The 23,694-nt window shown below is 36.4% G+C and overlaps 1 protein-coding gene across 1 annotated transcript in view; it reads left to right on the forward strand.

Annotated features, from left to right (window-relative positions):
- The window catches only part of LOC138741594 (protein tyrosine phosphatase type IVA 2-like), a 106,909-nt gene extending 83,699 nt beyond the window's left edge, over positions 1-23,210 (forward strand). Inside the window, exons 4-6 of the mRNA XM_069895901.1 lie at positions 14,227-14,357; positions 15,861-15,935; positions 17,239-23,210. Of these exons, the coding sequence (XP_069752002.1) occupies positions 14,227-14,357; positions 15,861-15,935; positions 17,239-17,350 (318 nt within the window). The 3' untranslated portion in view covers positions 17,351-23,210. The remainder of the gene's footprint in view (positions 1-14,226; positions 14,358-15,860; positions 15,936-17,238) is intronic.
- Positions 23,211-23,694: the final 484 nt, after the last annotated feature.

The raw sequence follows: 23,694 nt of genomic DNA on the forward strand, positions 1-23,694 counted from the left end.
TTATTTTATACCAAATATTTATTAAATGTTTTAACAAAGGGGGTTCTCTCTCACCAGTCATTTCACATCCCATTTATATATAAAATCTTCTGCCATTCTCTCTCCTATTGTATCCAATTCTATTTTCACCCATACAATTTTATCTCCTTCCTCAAAAAAGAAAGTAAGAAACCTCATCTGTGCCGCTTGATAGTAATTTTTAAAATTAGGGAGTTGTAAACCTACCAATTCATATTTCCAGATTAGTTTTTCCAATAGAGACTCTCGAAATCTTACCCTTCCAAAGAAATTTTCTGACATATTTAAATAAATATTTATTTAACTCTTGAAAGAACCTCTTGAGATAGTTGTATGGGCAGTGATTGTAAGAGATATTGTTCCCTTGGAAAAATATTCATTTTAATACAACTGACTCTTCCCACTAGTGTTATAGGTAAGGTTGTCCATCTATTTAAATCTTTTTAAGTAAAGGTAAATAATTCCAAATGTACAAATGTTTTGAGTCATTATCTATATATATCCCTAAGTATTTTATCCCATTTGCCAGCCATTTAAATTGAGTACCTCTTTGACACTGAATATAATCTCCTCTTGTAAGAGGCATAATTTTACTCATCACAATTTACTTTATAATCAAAAACGTTCCCATAATCTTCCAATCTTGAGTACAGTTTCTGTAATGAAGTTACTGGCTCTATCAAATATATCAGTACATCATCAGCAAATAAATTAATTTTATATTCTTTTGGTTAACCCTTCTGCAAAAAGTTCTGTAGCTAAAATAAATAGAGCTGGAGGTAACGGACAACCTTGTCTGCTAGATCTTGACAGCTGAAAGGATGTAGAAATTTGAGGGTTAGTAACCACTTTAGCTTTTAGCTCATTATATAAAGCTTAATCCAATTTATGACAATTTGACCTAATCCAAGCATTTCCAACATCAAATAAATAGTCCCACTCTAATCTATCAAATGCTTTTTCTGCATCTAATGCCACAGTGATACTCAGATCACCCCTCTTTTGTGCCAGATGCATTATACTAATTAGCCTCTTTACATTATCCACAGATTGCCTTTTTTTTCCACAAAGCCTGTTTGATCCATATTTATCAGTTTTGACAAAAATATTGCCAATCAATTTTCAAGGCTTTTGCAATCATCTTGTATCTGAATTTAATAATGAAATAAATCTATAAGATGATGGTTTCAACGGATCCCTATCTTTTTTTGGTATCACATTGCCATTGAAAATGTTTCCAGGAGAATGTGTTTCATACACCTGATCTAGTACCTCCATAAAAAAGGAATCAACAAATCTTTGAATTCTTTATAAAATTCTGGAGGGAAATCATCTTCTCCAGGAGATTTATTACTTTGCAATGAACTCTATGCTTCCCTGACCTTTTCCTGGGAATAAGAGCTCTTCTATTTTATTAACATCTCCTTGAGATTCTGATTGGTATCATTTAGAATAAAATTGTCTAAATAATTTCTTGAGGTTTATAACTAGTCATATTCGTATCTGTTTTTATCGCATTAATCATTCTTGAGACCTGCTCTGCTTTCAACTGCCAAGAAAGTATTTGAGCTCTTTCCCCCAATACTTCTATTTAGTTCTTGTTATCACTTTTTCCATTTTATATGTTTGTAATGTATTAGATTCAAGTTTTTATTAACAAGTTGTCTATGCTTTTCATCACAACCCTTCTTTTGGAGGTCTTTTTCCAAATTGGTTATTTCTTTTTTCTCATGTTTCCACCTCTTAGAAGTATAGCTTATTATTTGTCCTCTTAAATATGCTTTCAAAGCATCCATATAATGAATTTATTGTTAGTTGAATTGTGGTTGGTCTCACAAAATAATTAAATTTGTCTTCTAATAACATCACTAAAGCCTGATCTTCTCAGCAATAACGAATTGAAACGCCATCAATAGACCGATTTTTCTTTATCTGGCATAATGAACGTCATTATCAAAGGTGAGTGGTCTGATAAGATTCTCATTTTGTATTCAGCTTCCATTATCCTACCTTGCAATTGAGCTGACACTAAAAATAAATGTTCCTAGAATAGGAATGATGTCTATTTGAATAAAAAAAATTATCTCTTTCTCTTGGATGAATTCTCCTCCAAGCATCCACCAAGTTCAGCTCTTTAATTTGTACCAACGTGGCTTTTTCTGCTTTTGTCTTCATTACTGATCTTGTTGACCTATCTAAAATAGGATCTAGAAAAAAATTAAAATCACCTTCTACTGAAATATTTTCATAGGCATTTGCAAGGTTAAGAAATGTTTCTTGAATAAATCTCTCATTGTCATAAAGGTCCAGGATTCCGAGTATATTTGACAATACACTATAAAATACCTACCTGCAGGATCTGTTACTACATTTTGTACTCTAACTGGAAGATTTTTGCGCATCAAAATTGCTACTCCTTTTGCTTACCTCGGGCCCCCAGCGCCAGCAGCAGCGGACCTCAAGCTCATGGGCAGGAGCGGGATCCTTGGGCTCTCAGCACGAGCGGGGCCTCGGTGGGGAAGTGTCGTGATTGGCGGCGGCCAGCATTTTTTTGGTGAGGATTAAACTTTATTTTAATGCTTAAAAAGCCTTACCTTGTTTTTTGTTGTTATATAAACACAGTTATAAGTGATTTACTGCTGCTACTGGGCAGTTTTTTTTTAAATGACCGGTTCTCCGAAAAAAAAGACATAGTCCCAACCATTTTGGATAATCGGAGTTGTACTGTTCATAGTGAAACACAATGAAAGACTGAAAACACCAAAGACAGAAGGACAAAAGAAGGTACATAGATCACATCAATACCAAAATATGTTACAAGTAGAATTGAGACTAGTTGCTTTGGGGCGTCACATGATGTCATGAGGAACACAGTGCACCCTCCCGACTCCCAAGGGATTTACTAAAAAAAAGTACATAAAAGTTAAAGTTGTAAAAACTATTTTATAGTTACTTTTAAGTGTTTATCAGAAGGAAAAAGGGTGTTGCCGAGGAAAGAAAAAGCTTTAAAGATTACACCAAAAGAAAAACGGGAAGAGAGAAATCGGGCCTACCTTGTCATCAAAGCAGGCTGCTGAAGTTGGATCCGAATCCGCTGGGTGAGGGTCCTAGCGAAAGACCGTCTTCCAGAGCCTTCTCTGCGGTATCCCACAAAGATGGCACTGCTGGAAAAATTAAAACCTGGGGGGAAAACACCACAACTTTTAAAGGGCCACTACGTCGGTGTCTCCACCTCTGAGCAAGAGGGGAACACTTCTAATGTGGAAGAGGACTCCTGATGATTCTGGAAGTGAAGAAGAAGGAAGATCTAAAGGCATAAAAAAAGACTTTTAATAAGAAAATTGATGAAACTAAAATTGATAAACTTTCTGATACACTGGAGTAACTGTAGAATTAAAGCAAGTTAGAACTGATATGACTAAATTGATAAATAATGTTTCACAAAGAGTTGATAAAGAAGGTCAAGATGTGATTTTTTTTCAAGAATGGATACAAAATATTTGGACAAGATCATTTTCGGTATCCATTCTTGAAAAAAAAAATCACATCTTGATCTTCTTTACGTTCAGACATCCCCACAATTTCAAAATTGGGCAGTTGTTATGAGAATGATAGATTGATGTCTTTTGACCAATTAAAAATTAAATATGATATTGTTTGTAATATGTTATTTTGATATTTTCAATTAAGAGCCTATTTAAAAGAGAAATTAGGATCTGATACGATTTTTTAAAATCTTACAAATTTGGAACAAGTTGTAGTGCATGGAATGACTAAAAAAGTTTATTTCAATAGCACATATTTTGTTACAAGAACAAACACCTAAAGTAGGTTTGTTTAATTCAAAGGAAAGATGGGAACAAGATTTAGATGTAACAATAGATCAACAGGTCTGGCAAGATTTATGTAAAGAAGTTGTGTCTAATACTATTAATGTAAGATATAGATTACTTCACTAATTTTCTACATCATTTGTATCACAGAAATTCAGTAGATGGAGATTGAATTTAGATCAATGTTTTTTTTAGATGTGGAAAAGAAATTGGAACTTTTTTTTCATTCTACATGCTCTTTTTAATTTTTATGGGTTTCTGAAAGTAAATTTCTACAATGAATTACTGGTGTGGATTTTCTGTTAAATCCTGAATTATTGTTAGGAAATTTTGAAAGTATTACTCCTAAATTATCTTTGTCAGATTCTCAATTGAAATTTGTTAAATTAGCCTTGGTATTACTGTTATATGGAAATCCGATATCTCATTAACATTTGAAAGATGGCATACAGAGATTCAAAGTTGTATTCCTTTTGAAAAAAATATTTATAATTTAAGGGGTAAATATTCCCTATTTCTACAAATTTAGGGCCCGTATGCTAGAATAATGAGATTAAAATTATGATTTATTTCATTTGAATCCTCCTGACCAGTGAAGTTTTCCCTGAATGAATAATAATTTTTGGAAGAATATTTTTGGGATCCTTGAATGTCGTCTGAAGCATCCAAATTAATATGTAGCGATGTTATTATGTATTTTATAATAGATCTTGATTAGTTATGGGATTAGATTAGGTTGGGGGGGCTTTAAGGTTTTTTTTAGTTTTTTAGTGTTCTTAGTTTTATTTCTTCCTCCTTTTTATATATTTTCAACATATATTTGTTAACATTGCAATTTGTTATTGTTTGCTATCATTATATATATGTTGATTTAAATAAAATATTCAAAATAAAGACTAATTGCTTGGATATACAGTATTCATCAAAACACATTTCACTGCTGCAATTGGTAATATATTCAAGAGCATGTGTGCCCACTAACTTATTGGTTGCACTTTAGTAAACACCCCGACAACACCTTGTGCAAAATCTTCCAATCATGTAATAGTTAAATTTTCCATGTTAATTTTAAAGAAAATATAGAAATGTAATATTAGAAATAATGCTGTCATCAGGACAGTTTATATATTGTACCAGTAAAATCTATTTAGACCTGAATTATACTACTTTCCCGCCACATCATTTGTCCTACACAGAAACCTGTTGACTTAGTGTATCAGTGGTAGATTCCACAACAGGATGGAGATCTTAGAACAGCACGGTTAGCGCAACACTGAATGCCAGTGACCTGGGTTCAAATCTGCCAATATCTATGAGGAGTTTGTACGTTCCTCATGTCTGTGCGTGGGTTTCCTCCAGGTGCTCTGGTTTCTTCCCTCCCTCCAAAAATGTATGGGGTTTGTAGGTTAATTAGTGTATTTGGGGCAGCACAGGATCATTGGTCAGAAGGGCCAGTTACTGCGCTGTCTATCTAAATTATGCCTTATTGCCTCCAAATAAATGGTGAATGAAAACTGAGGGTTGCTTGGAAATCTCAGTTTCATAAGAACACACCAAATAGTGGTAATGTTTTATTTCCTAACCAATGTCACTGTGTGCTCATTTACAGATCAATTACAGAAATAGTCTCATTTGCTCTCTTTAAAATGGCATTCCCATATAAGTGATGCCCTTAGCAGGCCAGAGGCTGTAGCAGCTGTGTCCATTAGTTCTAATTCTGATGTGACACCTTTAATGCTGTAACTAAATCCTAGAGAGCATAATAATCATATATAAAACATAACACCTGGCACTCAAGAGGAAGAAGGAAGCAGGAAACAGGAAGGACTCATGAGAAATATATGGTAGTCAGGAAGGAGCTTTAGGAGAGCTTGAAGGGGATATGAGAAGGCCTTGGCATGTAGGATTAAGGAGACCCCAAGGCGTTCTATGCGTATGTGAGGAACAGAAAGATGATGAGAATGAGGGTGAGGCCAGTAAAAGATAAAGGAGATGAAATGTGCCTGGAGGCGGAGGAGGTTGGGTAAGTCCTAAATTAATATTTTGCTTCAGTATTCACAAAAAAGGACCTTGATCAGGGTGAGGTTGGAATAGAACAGGCCTGTGTGCTGGACAACATGGAGATTAAGAAAGAGGAAGTGTTGGATCTTCTTAAAAACATCAAGATTGATGTCCCCGAGGCCAGACGCGATATGTACCAGTTTGCTGTGGGAAGATAGAGAAGAGATAGCTGGGGCAGTAACGATGGTGCCTGAATCCTCTGGCCGCAGGTGATGTGCCAGAGGATTGGAGAATGGCAAATGTGAGAGGAGTCACATGATGGAGTAGTGGCCGGTCGGGAAAACCAGCCCTCTCCAGGAAAATAGGAAAAAAGTTAGGAAAAACCAAAGCATAACAAAAATAAAATAGAAGAAACAGAAGATAAATATACAGAGAAGAGAAAGAAGATGGCTTCCAAAAAGGAGAAAGTAAAAACAACTAGAAAAAAAGTAGAAAAGTCGCGAGAGAAGAAAGAAGAAGTCCTTACCTGCATGAAGGAACAGGTCACTGTGGTGGCGAGGAGCCCCCAACCCTCGAGGTCAGTGCCTGCCCTGCGGAATCGCGACCCACCAGCCGGTACACTACAAAATGGCTCTCAGAGCCAAACATGCGGTTGCGCAATCAAAGGAGAAAGAGGACACCAGCGGGAGGGGGGCTCAGCAGAGGAGTGGGGTGTCACAGAGTGAACAGCTGAGGGATGCCCGACACCAGGATGGCAAGGAAGGCAGCAGAAGAGGGAGCGATGAAGCAGACATGGGAGATAGACGGAGGGATGACCGACAAGACCACCAACGTGAGGAAGCACAACAGACGAGCAGCCCAGGAGGGGAGGCCCAGCAACAAGAGGTCCAGGAAGAAGAGGCGCAACGAAGAAATACAAGCAGCTCATCAGGAAAAACAGAAGAGACACAGACACAAAGAGGAAAAGAAGAAGACACAAACACAGATACAGACACAGAAGAAGAGGAAGAAGCAGACCAAGATCTTCACAGAGAAATAGAAGGTAAAACTGATGAACAGAATATAGATAAAGAACAAATGAGATCACTAAAAGATTGGTCATCATTGGAGTTTAATTCAATTAAAAGGAAAATGAAAAGAACAGAAGATAAAATGCAAAGGTTAGAACTGGTAATGACAGAAATAGGGAAAAGAGTAGAGAATGTGGAAGAGTGGGAAACGGCTGTAGAAATGGAAGTAAATGACTTAAGAGAAAAATTGGAAGAAAATGACAAAAAAATAAAAGAGACACAAGAGTTGTTATCTCAGAAAATTGATATGTTGGAAAATTATAGTAGGCGAAACAACATAAAAATAGTGGGCCTGAAGGAGGGTGAAGAAGGCACAGACATGAAGGAATTTATAAAAGGATGGATCCCAAAGGTCCTGGGAATGACAGAAATGCAGGAAGAAATGGAAGTAGAAGGGGCACACAGAGGATTAGCTCCGAAACCACAGGCACATCAAAAATCAAGATTCATCTTAGTAAATTTTTTGAGATACACGACAAGAGAAAATATACTGGAACGGGGAAGGAATAAAGTTAGAGAAGATAATAAATCATTGGAATACAAGGGTCAAAAAATATTTTTTTACCCAGACATAAGTTTTGAACTCTTAAAGAGGAGGAAGAAGTTTAATACAGCGAAATCGATTTTATGGAAAAAAGGTTACAAATTCATATTAAGACATCCTGCCATGCTTAAAATATTTATACCCCGGGAGAAAAACAGACTGTTCTCGGATCCAGAGAAAGCGCAAGAATTTGCAGAACGTTTGCAGGACAGAAGAGATGAAGAGATGTAACAAGAATGAAGAACGCCAATAAAGTATATCTAAAGATGTAAAAACAATGTATATGCAAAGAACTAAAGAGGGAAAAGAGAAGGGAAGGAAGGGAGTAAGGGGGGAAAGAGAGAGAGAGCTTTGTTATATGTGTTTTTTAAAAAAAAGTGTTTTCTGGAGAGGGCTGGGTAGAGGGGGAATAACAGTCACTGCAAAATCAGTTTACGCTGCGAACAAGATCACAATCGAAATGAAAAAGGGAGTTGTGGTTGCCCGGCAAGGGATATGGGGCAACTCAGAGAGGAGGGGAACTTTTGGGGTTAAGGTATTAATGGATGTGGGAACTGCGGGGGTACTTTGTCTTAAATGTGTTGTCGTACATTAAGTGTAATAAGAGAAAACTAAGAGATGAAAATGGGGAAAAGGGGGATGGAGATGGTGAAGAGGTGTATGCAAGATATAAGAAGGCCATGTTAAACTATATGACTATAAACATTAATGGAATACAAAACCAAATTAAAAGGAAGAGGCTACTAAATTTATTGAAGAAGGAAAAAATAGATATAGCATTTGTGCAGGAAACGCATCTAACTGAAGCGGAACATAACAAACTAAAGAGAGACTGGATAGCACACGTAACGGCAGCATCCTATAATTCAAAAGCTAGAGGTGTAGCCATACTAGTTAACAAAAATGTACCAATCAAAATAGAGGAGGAAATAATAGATCCGGCAGGGTGGTATGCAATGATAAAGTGTCAGATATACTCAGAATTTTGGAATTTGCTCAATATATAAGCACCTAACGAGGAGGATCAAAAGTTTATGCAGGATATTTTTTTGAAGATTGTAGACGCGCAAGGAAATATATTGATAGGAGGGGATTTTTAACCTTAATTTGGACCCAATGTTGGATAAAACTGGACAAAAGGCAAGTAAAAAGAATAAAGTAGCCAAATTTATGGTTAAATCAATGCAGGAAATGAAACTTATGGATATATGGAGGAGGCAACACCCAAGAGAGAAGAAATTTTCATATTATTCGAGTAGGCACAAAACTTACTCAAGGATTGATATGTTTTTGTTGTCGGCCCATATACAAGGGAGAGTTAGGAAAACGGAGTATAAAGCTAGATTGTTATCATATCATTCACCCCTATTATTAGCAATAGAACTGGAGGACATCCCACCAAGAACATAGGGATGGAGGTTAAACTCCATGCTACTTAAAAGACAGGAATTTAGGGAGTTTATTGAATGCCAAATTAAAACATATTTTGAAATAAACACAGGATCAGTGAAGGACAAATTTATTTTATGGGACACAATGAAAGCCTCCATTAGAGGACAGATAATAAGTTATGTGATTAAGATGAAAAAGGATTACAATCGGGAAATAGAGCAGTTGGAAAGGGAAATAGTAAGTACAAAAAAGGAATTAATAAAAAGGGATGATATAACGATAAGGAGAGAATTGGCGGACAAAAAAATTAAATACGAAACATTACATATGTACAAAATGGAGAAGAACATAATGAAAATAAAGCAAAAGTATTACGAATCGGGAGAAAAAAACATAAAATATTAGCCTGGCAACTTAAAACAGAACAAGCTAAAAGAACGATACTGGCATCAAGGAAAAAGGACAAAAAAATACACATGATCTAACAGAGATTAATGAAAATGTTAAGGAATTTTATGAACAATTGTATCAATCTTAGAACGAGGGGAAAGATGATAAAATAAAGGAATTTTTAGCTAAAATTGAACTGCCAAAATTGCAAGAAGAGGAACAAAACAAACTCATAAAACCATTTGAAATAGAGGAACTACAGGATATATTTAAAAAGCTGCCAAACAATAAAACACCAGGAGAGGATGGATTTCCAATAGAATTTTATAAAACATTTAAAGAGTTACTAATTCCTCCTCTCCTGGAAGTAATGAATCAGGTAGAAGAAACACAAAATTGCCAGGTTCATGTAAGACAGCAATAATTACAGTAATATCAAAGACGGTGAAGGATCCATTAACACCAGCATCATATAGACCAATATCTCTACTTAACTCAGACTATAAGATAATAGCGAAATTATTAGCAAATGGATTGGCCGATTGTGTACCTAAAATAGTAAAACAAGATCAAACTGGATTTATTAAGAAAAGACGAACAGCGGACAATGTATGCAAACTTATTAATCTAATCCACACAGTTCAAGGAAACTGTTGCTCGAGATACAGAAAAAGCCTTTGACAGAGTTGAGTGGAATTACTTATTTAAAATATTACAGAAGTTCAATCTACCAGAAAAATATATAAATTGGATTAAAGCATTGTATAATGGACCGTTAGCGAAGGTAACAGTAAATGGATATGTATCAAGTCACTTTAAATTAAGTAGGTCAACTAGACAGGGATGTCCACTTTCCCCCTCATTGTTTGCCTGAGCAATCGAACCTTCGGCAGAACTGATAAGAATAGAAAATAAAATAAAAGGGATAAAAATAAAGGAGAAGGAGTATAAAATCAACTTATTTGCAGATGACATCATAGTATACGTAACCAAACCAGAGGTATCAGTAAAAGAATTACATAAGAAATTGAAGGAATATGGAGAAATATTGGGGTACAAGATCAACGCAAATAAAAGTGAAGTGATGCCAATGAGTAACGCAGACTATACAAGATCTAAAAAATAATCACCATTTAAATGGCAAGCACACGCAATCCGATACCTAGGGATCAGGTTAGATAATAACTTAAGTCACTTGTACAAACTAAATTATCAGCCACTAATAAAGAAATTGCAGGAAGACTTAGAACATTGGAAACGTTGATAGGGAGGGTAAACTGCATTAAAATGAACGTGTTCCCAAGGATACAATACTTATTTCAAACATTACCAATTCCCTTAACAGAAAAATTCTTTAAGGAACTAAAGAGAATAATAAGGAAATTCTTGTGGAAAGGAGGAATCCAAGGGTAGCTTTAGATAAATTAGCAGAGAGGTATAATCAAGGTGATTTGCAGTTACCAAATTTTAGAAATTATTATAGAGCCACACAATTAAGGTATTTATCAGATTTTTACCAGACAAGGGAAAAACCAGACTGGACTAAGATAGAACTAGATAAAATAGGGGAAAAGGTTCCAGAACATATACTTTATAAGTGGGATGAAAAGCTGGTGCAATATAAAACTCACCAGTATTGCATCATTTACTTAATACATGGAAGAAGATCCATTTCAAAAGGAAAAAAAACAAATTATCAAATACCAAAATTACTATTGACACAAAATCCACTAATCCCTTTTACAATGGACAACCTTTCCTTTAGAGAATAGGAGAGGAAAGAAATCAAAAGAATAGAAAATTGTTTTTTGGGAAATAATTTATTAACATTTGAACTGTTGAAGTACAAATATGGAATAACTCACGGTACAATGTTTGCATTATCATCAATTGAAAGCATATTTAAAGGATAAATTGGGAAACAGCTTGAGATTACCAGAAGGAAGCAGCTTTGAATACGTGATTACAGACACAATGATAATTAAAAGATTTATAACCAACATGTACATTAAGCTGTAAGATAAGGAAGTGGGAAAAGGATCTAAACATAAAGATAAAAAATGAAGTATGGGAAAAGTTATGTTCTGGAACTATGAAGAATACAATAAACAAGGTTACGCATGATACAGTATAATTGGTTACACAGGTTATATATCACTCCTCAAAAATTAAAAAGATGGGATTCAACATTATCGGATAGATGTTTTCGCTGTAAGAAGGAAATGGGAACAACAGTACATGCAGCTTGGGCATGTCCGAAAGTTAATACGTTTTGGGAAGAATTAAATCAGATACTAAATAAAATTACAAAAAATAACATACCAAAAAAAAGAAATATTTCTTTTAAGTAACATAAGAAGTAGAGACTTAGGCCTCAAATTGGATAAAGTGCAAAAAAAATTCATTATGATTGTCTTAGCGATAGCAAAAAAAATGTATAATGTCAACTTGGAAAATGGAAGAGATCATGAGTATACATGGAAATGAATAAATGTATTCCATTGGAAAAAATAACATATAATTTAAAAAATAAAGTCACACTGTTTGAACAAATTTGGGAACCATACATGGAACATATCAGAGAGAGCTTGCCTTCAACCTCCATCCCCTAAAATGAGAATGAAAATGATAAGAAGACAAAACGACTCGATTCAGTGTGTAATAAATAGATGATGCATTTTTCTTGTTTATTTTCCTTTGTGTGATGATATTATTTTATGATTTGATTGTATTGTTGACTATTTATGGGTTTTGGAGGGGGGTGGGTAGAGGGGAGGGTGGGAAAGGAGAAAAAAAGGGAGAAAAGACCACTGTGTAAATTTAATGCAAAACATTTGTACATATTTTGGTTGATATGGTTCAGTGTGAAAAATAAAAAATTATTAAAAAAAGAGAATGGCAAATATAGTCTCCTTGTTTTAAAAAGATAACAGGGAAATCTTGGGAGTTATAGATCAGTGTGTATTTTATCAGTGGTGTGCAAACTAATGGAGAGGATTCTTAAGGATACGATCTATGAGCATTTGGAGAAGTACGGTCTACTCAAAGATAGCATGGCTTTGTGAATGAAAGGTTGTGGGTTTGTTTTGAGGGGGTAACAAAAGAAATAGATGAGAATAGGGCAGTGGATGTGGTCTATGTGGATTTTAGCAAGGCATTTGACAAGGTCCCCCATCATCCAGAAAGTCATGAGGCATGGGATCAGTGGAACCTTGGCTGTGTAGATAAAACATTGGCTTTTCAAGAAGAAAGCAGAGAATATTCTGCCTTGAGTCAATGACTAGTGGAGGGCTGCAGGATCTGTTCCTTAATCCCTGCTCTTTGTGATTTTTATAAATGACCTGGATGAAGAGGTGGAAGGATGGGTCAGTAGGATGACTCAAAGGTTGGAGTAGTTGTGGATGGAGCTGAAGGTTGTCGAAGGTTACAAGAGAATAAAGACAGGATGCACAGTTGGGCAGAAAAATGGCAGATGGAGTTCAATCTGGATAAGTGTGAGGTGATGCATATTGGAAGGACAAACCAGAAGGCTTGATGGTCAGTTATTTTGGAATGTGGGGTTCAAATCCATACATCCCTCAAAGGTCACTGCACAGGTTGATAAGGTGGTGAAGAAGGCCTATGGGCTTCATGAAAAGTGGGATTGAGTTTTTTTTTAATTTTTATTCTGACATACAGCTGTGGCGTAACACTATTGGTGGGACATCAACCAGGCCAATGATGTCACGGGGTGGGACTTCCACATCTTGGAGAGAGGCCCAGGACTAGCAGGGAAAAGCCCGAGCATGTAGATATTCACTAAGTGTATGGTAAAATAAAGCAAGCTAAGAACACAACTCCAGGCTCAAGGTCATTTTTATAACGAATGTGTCTGAACCCAACACGACATGGTGTCAGAAGTGGAGCTTTGAGCCACAGAGAGAAGGACAGGCTGTGAAAGAATAAAAGTGAAAGAGGTCAGCTAAGATGGAGAATGGGCCTTAACATGTAGAGGCACCCCGATTGGGAGTGGCAGCTCCTCCAATGGTGACTTTTCACAATAAAGCTTCCAGAACCCTTCGACTTCTCAAGCCACAGGAGTGGGAAGAAGTGGTTAAGACGATTAGAGTGCTTCAGACTACCAAGTAATTTAAATAATTCCTCTGAAGCTAGCCAGGTGAATATGCTGGTATACTGCATGGGGGACGAGGCTGACAATCTGCTACAAGGCCTAGACTTAACAGGCAGCGGCAGCGGTACAATGCAATACAGAGAGGTTTGATTGTAATGTCATGCCTAAGAATAATTTCATTGACGCGCAGACACAATTTAACGACAGTACAGCAGACTGCAGAAACAGTTAACGCGTTCATTACAGCCTTGTATGCATTGACAGAGAACTACGAATATGGGGATCTGCACGAAGAACTTTTATGTGACAGACTAGTTGTGGGTCTAAGAGATTCGTCAGTTTTGGAGGTGATGCAACTCAACAAAGACCTCACCCTCAGGAAAACAGTTACAATGGCTAGACAGAGGCAATAAAGCAGCAACAAACCGACTTGCGAGAAATGTGTGCCGTAAACTAGCTGCAGACCTAGTGCAACAGAGACAGCAGATGTTTAAAGGCAAAGGGCATCGCATGGTTTTGTTATTTTCCTAACATTTAAATTTCTTCCACTTTTTTTCCATCTTTATGATTGAAACTTTTCTATTAATGGTTAAGACCTTAATTTGAAGCGTGTCACCAGTTTTCTTTGTCATACTATTCAGAGGAATTTACTTCTAATTGCATGTACTGTCCTTGGTTATTGGCACTTGCTAAGGAACATTTTGATTTCCTGATAGTTTAGCAATATGGACTGCATTTGCAATAAGCATTTAGCACTGTAATTGGCTTACGTTTCAGATGAGACCAGAGCAGAAGGTAGATGAGACAGGCGCAGACGTACTGCACTAATTAGCTCTGCATAGAATTCATGTTTTTCTTCTGTTTTAGGATTGGCCTTTTGATGATGGAGCTCCACCTCCAACCCAGATTGTGGATGATTGGTTGAATCTGTTGAGAGAGAGATTTCACAATGAGCCTGGATGTTGCATTGCAGTGCACTGTGTGGCAGGACTGGGCCGGTAAGGAAGCAACTAGTTTACAATATAATATACATATAGTGAATTTAATAAAACCACTTCCACGGGAATCTGTAGCAGGAATGTATTCTAAATCCTTACTACTAACACAATAGACTCAGTTTTGCTGTTCTTGATTCTGAGCAAATGTTTATCCCCTCTTTCAACGAACCAAGACTAGAAATTGTATACAGGATCCAGATCCTGTCACTATGGGTGCAACAAGTTACATCACCAGCTGTCTTTTCAAATGTAATAGGTATGTTTTGCTGCTTTCCAGATCTTTGCATCTGGTGTTGTAAAACAGCTAACTCTGATAAGGATATCATCAATCACTTTGAAAATTATCCGATGATACAACACACACATATTTCCCTGTTTTTAAAAGGTAAATTTACATTGATGAGGACAAGTTTGCAACCATTAAATAGTGTGTTAAAAATCATGCAATTTCATTGCAAGGCTTTGTCGAATTTTTATTTTTGAGTTTGGAAATCATTCACTCTACTTGTGGTTTGGAAAATGTGTGATTTGTTTCATTAAGGAACTTGTTTAATTAAACCATTCTGTGTCCAAGAACATGCTTAAGGAACACAAGATGTGTATTTTTGAAAGAAAAATTCAACAAGAACTTGTGTGAACTGCAGAATGGTGTTGGAAGGCAGCACAGACACCTTTTAAATTTGCATTGTTGAATTTTGCATGGGGAAGAATTATCGAAAAATTACTACTGTTCTGGTTTTTTTTTTAAATTAAATCAAAGAAATTTCTACATAGCCTCTAAAATGAGGAAAAGTGATTTGGAGCGAATTTGTTCGCATTGTGTTGATAGAAGAGCAAAGTGACACAGAAGTGTACTTAACTGAAGATAATGCCAAAGATAAATCGAGTGGGAAATTTAAAACGCAAAAGATGTGGATTAAAAACATTGTAAAGTTGAAATGCTGTCATTTTTTTCACTTTATAATAAATATCGCTGCTTAAAGTTTTGAGTTTTGTTTAATCACTGGAGCAAAAGGAAAGTTGGAGAAGGAAGGCATTTCGTAAGCCTTGAAGAAGTCAATGAGTGTGAAGTGTCAAATTAAATAGTGTAAATTAAATAAATCCAGAATATTGATTTTAATACAGTATATAATTGGTAGAATAATAGAATATGTGTGATGTGTAAAATACTGGGTTTAACATACAGACATATAGCGTGGTAACCCACTGTACTGGCCCACGAGCCTATGCCCCACAAATACTACAATCAGCATATAACTGCTGTACCTTTTGAAAGGTGAGAGGAAACTGGAGCACCCACAGGAAACCACACAGACACAAAGAGAACGTACAAACTCCTCACAGACGGCGCTGGATTCGAACCTGGCACTGTTATAGTGTTGTCCTGACTGAAACTATGCTGCCCTCTTTTGGGCTCTCTGGTTTTTTTTCAAGGTTTTGACAGCACAGTCTTGCTGGTCAAGCACCTGCGTTACTCAGTTTACCCATTTTCTTACACTGCAGAGCTCCAGTTCTTGTTGCACTAGCATTGATTGAATCAGGAATGAAGTATGAAGATGCTGTTCAATTTATAAGGCAGTAAGTAAATCACAGTTGTTGTTTTCATGAATGTTTAAAATTTTGTTTAAACGATAGCAGTGGTATACATTCAGCAGTTTCTTATAGGTTGTTAGTGGATTGTCTTATGTGGAACTGAATTGTACATGTTATAAAGTTCTGCATTTTGATTGTCAGTTATTGAATCATAATTATACTTTTTTTGGCAAATGCCCAGCAAATTCCACAGGCAAAAGATGCTTCCAAATGAGGGAAACCAACACAATTGCAGGATGCCCCAATGATTGTGGGAGGACACTTCTGAGCCTCCTTATTAACTACCCTGGATTCATAGCAGAAATATGTGGTCTGGTATAAAATACATCTCACTGGACCTTAGTGGGTATGCCTTAACAAGGAAACTACCTGTATATTAGGGCTTGCATGGAGGCTATTGCATGAGTAATATGGGGAATGGAAGTATATCTTGTAGTGATGGAAGTCACAAAGTAGATACAAACTAGAGCTGAAAATATTTTAAATTGTCTTTAAGAATTTGGGTAGCTTCAAGTGAGTGCACTTGTGTCTAACCCTGCGTGTCCCTGATCTCAGGGTTAGAGTTGTAACTCAGGAATTTAGCCTCCATCTACCCTAATGCGGGAGTGATTGATTTGAAAATTAAGCCTGAAATAATTGGTTCTATTCCCTCGCACATTGCATAGCTACTAAACCCACCACCAAACAATTGAAGTAAATGTGATTGCTGATGTTTATAAAGTTAGTGATAAGCAGCTTTAGGGCTTTTCTCGCTTCATGTGCCATAGAAAATCATTTTTTTCCTGCTGCTGGAAAACAGCTAAACTTTACAACACTTTTATCCAAGTTGATTTTGCTGCCCTATGTATGCATCAAATATCAAGACTGACTTGGGTCCAAATTATCAAATTGATGCCTGCAAAACTAAGTGATTTCTTTCCATTCTATTTAATGGGGCAAATAATTAATTTGCCAACTGCAAGAGCTGCACTTTAGCACCTCAAGAAAGAAACTGCAGTCAAGAAAACTCGGAATGCAGTGTCCTGGGGTGCACTCCAAACGATTTCCAAAAGGAACTTTGAAATTGATTTCTCTGTTTATAGGAACAATCAACTGTGAAATTAAGTAATTTGTAACATGAATGTTATGGAATAGGTCAGCACAACATTGTGGGTTGAAGAGCCTGTCCTGTGGTGTGATGTCCCAGAGAAGGGAAAGTTTTGTTTAATACAGCTGTGAAGTACAGGTCCTTCGGTTTTGTTTAAAAGTATAAATCTGCTGAAACCATATTCTGCTTTCTGCACTTCAGGAAAAGGCGTGGAGCTTTTAATTCAAAGCAACTTCTTTACCTCGAGAAATATCGGCCAAAATTGCGTTTGCGCTTCAGAGTTTCTCAGAGTATCAGCTGCTGCATTCAGTAGTACTGTCAGTCCGGACAGTAGGTATCCTGGTGTCACGAACACACAACTGAGATGTATCCACGTCATGATGAAGTCAAGACCGTCAATCTTGGAGTGAATTTTAAAAAACGAAATGTGTCTTTGTGGTGAAGGAATTGTGTATGTTTCATTGATCTTATCAGGGAGGTTCAAACAGTCTGTATTGAAAAGAGTTCACTGCCTCCAAGAACAGGAGGTTAAGATTATGTCTGTGCAAAACCCCGCACTCTTGTCACCTCACTTTGTAAACCTCACTTGTATTGCACAAAAACTTGCTGAGGATATGGTTTGATGCAATCGTTTTCTTCTGGTTGCAACAGGTAGGCAAAATAAAAGGTTGAATTTGGCACTGTAATTGCTTTGTATTTGTTTTTGAGAAATAATGCCAACCCTTGGGAGTAATCATTATATTGATTTTATTATCTTACTAAACACAAACATGAAATCTGGACTAATAGCTCGATTTTGTTTTTAATCTGCCAAGTACTTCATCCAAAAATTTAAAGCACCAAGGAAAAAAAGAATCTGTCCTTTTTTTAAAAAACTGAATAATTTTGAGTTACTTTGCAATAGGATTCTGATGTATGTGAAACATTTTCAAAAATAGCAAATGTGTTCCTGTTAGTTTTTTCAGCATTGACTTGGAATTCCATTTGTAGCCAATGCTCCAACTAATGCTAATTGTTTAGGATTTTTATAGCCTCCTAGATAATGTTTCTCACTACATTGTTCTCTGGAGAAGGTCATTTGGAGTAGTGGAACAGAGAAAATGATCACATTGGCTTCTGTTGGAAAACAAAAAGGATATACACTTGGTCAATGACTTGTATGTGTTACACAGCCTTGCAGCAAGGTTATTGATTGAGATGTTTATCCTGCCGGCTATTTTGCTGTTATGTGCATTTTTCTGAGGCCCTGAGCACATAAGAATGATGTCACAGCAATATTGCTTTTTAATAATTCATTCTAAATATTAAAACAAATGGTAAATGAAGTGAATTGGGACAGGCAGTGGGGTGAGAGTGTAAGAAGATGAATCCACTTAGTATCCGGACAACATGCAGCCTGAATGGTTTTGCCAACGAGCTAAAAGAAAGCTTAGTAAATGTTCTTTTTTTTTTAATAAAAAAGAGGTAGAAATGCTGAAGTGAAAAACACATGTCTCACAATGCAAATCTATTTTGTGCGCCCATTTAAATTCATGATTTTCTTTCTGGATTGTTTTGTTTGTATTTTATACTAATCCTTAAAAATTCAACAGTTTTTGTTTCAAATTAAGCTATTTTCAACAATTTGCTGATCAAAACGCAATAAAGGTTGAACTGGATTTCTAATTTTTATTCACCTTTCGTATAGCAGAAGGGTAGGAACTTTGAGAGGCTTGGCAATGGTTTATTGTGGAATCTTTGGGGAAGAGGCATCCTGCTAGCTGTGTCCCATGCTCAGCCTTGTACTTACAGTAAAAATGCTTCTGAATTATGAGCTTTTTAGTGTTTTCCACTTAATGTTTTCCTGTTTGATCTGTTGCAAACTTGTCTCTGTACAGTCACCCTGTGGCAGAAACCGTCACTACTGAATGAATAGCAGCAGATGTGCCAGCCAAGTTGTTTAAATCAGTAAACAGTTTGCAGTTTTATTTTAAAATCCTTCAGGTGTGTCTGATGCAAGAGCTTTCATTCCCGTTGTGGCCAAATATGCAAAGTTGCATGGCAATACGTGTATAATTAATATTCACCAGAATGAATTGGCAGCCTTTTTACAACATTTTTCACTTGCTTCAACTCTACTGGGTACTAGTTTTAAGAAGGAGCTTCAAAGTTCCTTGTGAAATGTGAGGTCAGACTGTTGTTTGCCTATGCCAGGTGAAATAACCACACCAATAACTTGAGTAGCACATTGAATGGAGGGCTTCCTGCTTAGAAACATTTTAGAATCCTGCACACTTCCTCTTGCCATCCTTTAGCCATGACTTGTTTGCACAAAATCTGTTTATAGGGTGCAGAGTCCAGTACAGAAATGTACTTAAGATTTCAATCCACTAAAAGCACCTGGGAAATTCTTAGAATTTTGGTCCAAATGTGTCGGGGGCATTGGTTTTGTGGCCAATTTGTCACAGTCATCTTGTAATATGCAATACATAATAAACAATAGAGCTGAGTCGCTAGACCATACCGGTAAGATTGGCTAAAGGCTGGCTAATCATTAACTGTGCTTGTTTGTTAAGTACTGTATGAACTTGTACTATTTTTAAATCGATTCAAATCATTATTTTTTTCCACAATGTTGAGCTTGATACAACCTTTGAACAGTTCGATTTAAAATTGTACTTAACTGATTCATCATGGCTTTTTTTTGTGATTGCTGTTTTTCCCAAGATTGGATTGGTCTATAGATGAGAGAGGTATGGAAGGTTATGGGCTGGGTGTGGGTCAATGGGACAAGGTGGGAGAAGGTGTTCGGCATGGACTAGATGGGCCGAACTGGCCTGTTTCTGTGCAGTAATTGTTTATATGGTTATATGAGGGAAGGCTCTTACAGAATTTTCTAAACCTTTTTTTATATCCTCACAGTTTTTTAAGTGTATGTTGCAGAAAGTTTGTTATTGGGTGAATTCCCATGCGCCTCCAAAACAAATCCAGAGGATTTTGCCTTAATTTTCAGCACAATGAATGTGTCAGAATTCCGATTCTGTTTAGTTTTGGTATCTGTTAAAGGTCATTAGTGGGAATGAATTCAGAAGGAGCCACATCTTCAAAAAGAACACAGAACTACGTTTCTGAGACAAAAATCTGATAGTTCTAAATTTTGGAGCTTTGCATCTTACAAGGGGATCCTGGGTACCTGTATCATTAACCCATTTTTATCCTTTTATTTGAAACGTCAGTTACATTGTGAGCTAAACTGGGTTTTTTGAATGTTTTGATTTACTTCCAGCTATAAGGAGTAAGTCAGTCAGAAAGCCTTTGTGAGACCCAAAGAGCATACAGTGGCATACATTAAGAATATACATTAGTCAACTTCTTGCAAATCTAAAAGGATCAGGAAAAAAGAGAGTAGATTAAGATTGACAGAAGGGGAGAGGAAGCAGTCACACCTTAACTGGGAAGGAGGTGGTATAATTTCCTTCAGGAGGGCCAGATGAAGATCCCCTGTATTGTAGTGTTGTAATTGAAGAACCTCCAAGATTCTGCCATATTGGACTTTGCACTCATCATTCACTTGTGAATCTAAGAAACTGAATCAAGTTCACGTGCTCAAACTTGCCTCTTTTTTTCAAGAGCTGAACCGGTAAGATTATAGGTCCCAGCATTAAAAGGGTTTGGTGTTGTGCAATTCCTTTTGCATCTTATTAGAAGTGAGTTGAGATTCTTGGCAATTAACACAAATGGTTAGGCGATTTTTCCAGTGTCCTGGAACTAGTGTGTACTTTTTTTTAATTTGTTTACAGCCATCAGCTGGGTACTATGTGTGTACATCTCATTATGACAATTGCTAGTGGAGTTAAGAAATACAGACTTGTGTGATGGTCTGGCACTTAGAAGCAAGGTACAGCAACCACAAAGTGGATTCTGCCTGAACCTTTCCAGTGATGAGGTTTGATATTCCAACTTCTATACATGTCCAGATTTTTCTTTCTTTGTCATGTTATCAGACTTGTGCTTTTGGCTGCTAAAATAAATGCACAAGTGAAATATAATAGCATATTATCATCATTTCAACTTGCTCACATTTAAATATTCTGTCATTTCAAAATTTACATGCTATTCTAAATGATGATTTATTGAAGAACTTTCCTAGAAAGACTGCATCCCTTTCATGGGGAATGTTCAGAGGAAGCTCAATTTTTTTATTTTGAAAGCTTTATTTAATTTCACATGTGCATTAAAAAACTTAAATTTTTTATTTGAAAATAATGAAAAAATTAATACATAGTGATTTTTTTTTAAATCCCCCCCACCACCAACATCTGGATAGTATTTATAAAAATCTACTAAAAGTGTCAAAATCTAACATATCTTAATTTTCTTGATTTTAGAAGTCGTTAGGTTCAGGTTGGGCGATTATAATTTGTGAATATGATTCCCAAACGTTTTCAAAAATTTCAAATTTGTTACGCAAATAGGGGGAGCTCAAATTGACAAAAATAGCAAAACCAAATCTGGAATTTGAGCAGGTTGGGAAGTGTGATATTTCCATTTTACAATGGGGACAGAGAGAGAATGCTGGTATTTTGTGGCCTGTGATTTGAATTAAGCGGAAAAAGTCTGTTCTTTAAAATCACTGAATGACAAGCAACTCCGTACTCTCTCCTAAACCCTTCTGTTTGAAGGACACTGATCTCTCTTTCTGGAGATATTCTGTTGCCCAGGTTGGGAGGTGGGCCAGGGGAGTGATGTGTGGTGTGCACATGCTAGCAATCATTCAGCTTTATAAATTTTTATTTTAAACCAGTTATGTTCCACGTAGACTTTTTTTCTCATTTTACAGAGCTTCATGATACTGGAAATCCAGTTCATTGTTGTAGGAAAACTGTCTTGCTTTTACCTTCTTTGTCGACCAAAGGGATTCAGTCTTTCTAGAATAGTATTTCTGATATAAATTCTGCTTTTGTGGATTTGATATTAAAGAGATCAGTTGACCTCAGGTTCAGAGCGCTCTCACTGTGTTTTTGCAACTTGCTTATCAATTTTGAGCTATTGTTTGACTATATTCATACTGTTGGCTTTCATTCTTGATTCATTAGTCAAGATGCCAAAGTTCAGATCTGTCATTCACTTATTTTCTGTTTGTAGAATAAAAGGTGTTTCATCGATCAGCTCATTCAGGCCCATCATTGCTTGTCTTGAAATGGAAGCTGGTGAAAATGATGGTCATTTGCTCAGGTCTAATGGAGGATATTTTCCTTCACGACCAGTAATATAGTGGAATGTAAACGTTCCGTACAAAGGCATTTTTCTTTCCAAGTTTAACTGGAGCTCGCATTCTCCTGACTTGGGCTCCTGCATTAAGACTGAGCCTTCCGTGACGTGGCTACGTTGCTCAATTAGGTCGGTTGTGTTTAAAAACTCAGGCTGAGCCTTTGTATCAGGTGTCGGCTTCCACAGTTTTCATCACTTCGTTAAATTTAAATTCTTGTTTTCAAGCAATTTTGTGACCTTTTCCTATATTCCTCAGATGCAACCAATGCCTCAATTTGGCCACAGCCCTAAGACTTGTATGAACACATTACCCCCTTTTTGTTGCAAAATCTGGGACTATCAGCACTCGTCATTATTCAGTGAACTCGAGAGCTACTTTAGATGCAAGAACTGCCAAATCAAAACAGAAAATGCTGGATATTAACAGATCAAGCAACATCAGCAGGAAATTGCAGTTAATGTTTCACATTGCTGGCCTTCCATCTGAAATGGGTATTTACAGTGTTTTTTAGGTTTTTTTCAACTATTACCAGAGTCTACATATTTCTAGTTGAATATAATTGGATGGCAACCTTTTGGCTTTTTTTCCTTTCTGTGCAAGCTGCATTTCCATTCTGTCTTGAGAGATTTTGCCGTCAAATACAAACATTGTTACAGCACTTAAAAGAAAGCTCACTAGATGCGAGTGGAAGTTGGGGCTAATGAATTTTAAATGGTGGGCGATCTTATTTATGGCCAAGTAACCTTCCTGGCTTTGAAAGTGAAATCATGTGGCAATGTTTCTCCAGCATTATTGTTGGGCAATTTTAAAAGTCAAATTAAACGTAGCTTTTTTTCCTGTCTTTGTATTTCGATCAAATTTTCTGTTCATTTTGCTTTGTGTCATTGATTTTAAAATGAATTAAATATTTGAATTGATCATTCCTGGGTGTTGCACTCAGAATTTTTAAGTTTGTTTTTTTAAGAAAAAAAACGTTGAACGACTTTTGGACGCCAAAAATCTCCTATAAAATACCATGCTTCAAAAGTCACTCTATATTCTGGGTTGCCACACAAAATCGCAGCGCAAATATAGTGGTTCTTGAGCCATGTTACTCTCTTTGTTACTCTCAGTCAAACCTGGGTCACTGCATCCATTTTACCACTGAATAACCCTCAGTGTCCAGCAATGCTTTATCTCCATTAAAATTATATTCTTTCTTAATTTCCTGAGTTGAGTAATTGATTTAACAGGCTTGTAAATAAGTACTAAAAGTTCTACCGCGGTACTTGTAGCTCAGATTAAGGCCACATCCCCAAGTTCTGAGCCTATTATATTGCAGTGAACAATTTGTGTTGATTAATAATGTTTAATAAATCAAATCACAAGTCAAAAAACTCCACCAGGCTGATTTCATTTATAACATC

This window comes from Narcine bancroftii, chromosome 8 (assembly GCF_036971445.1).
Source record: "Narcine bancroftii isolate sNarBan1 chromosome 8, sNarBan1.hap1, whole genome shotgun sequence".
Lineage (NCBI taxonomy): Eukaryota > Metazoa > Chordata > Chondrichthyes > Torpediniformes > Narcinidae > Narcine > Narcine bancroftii.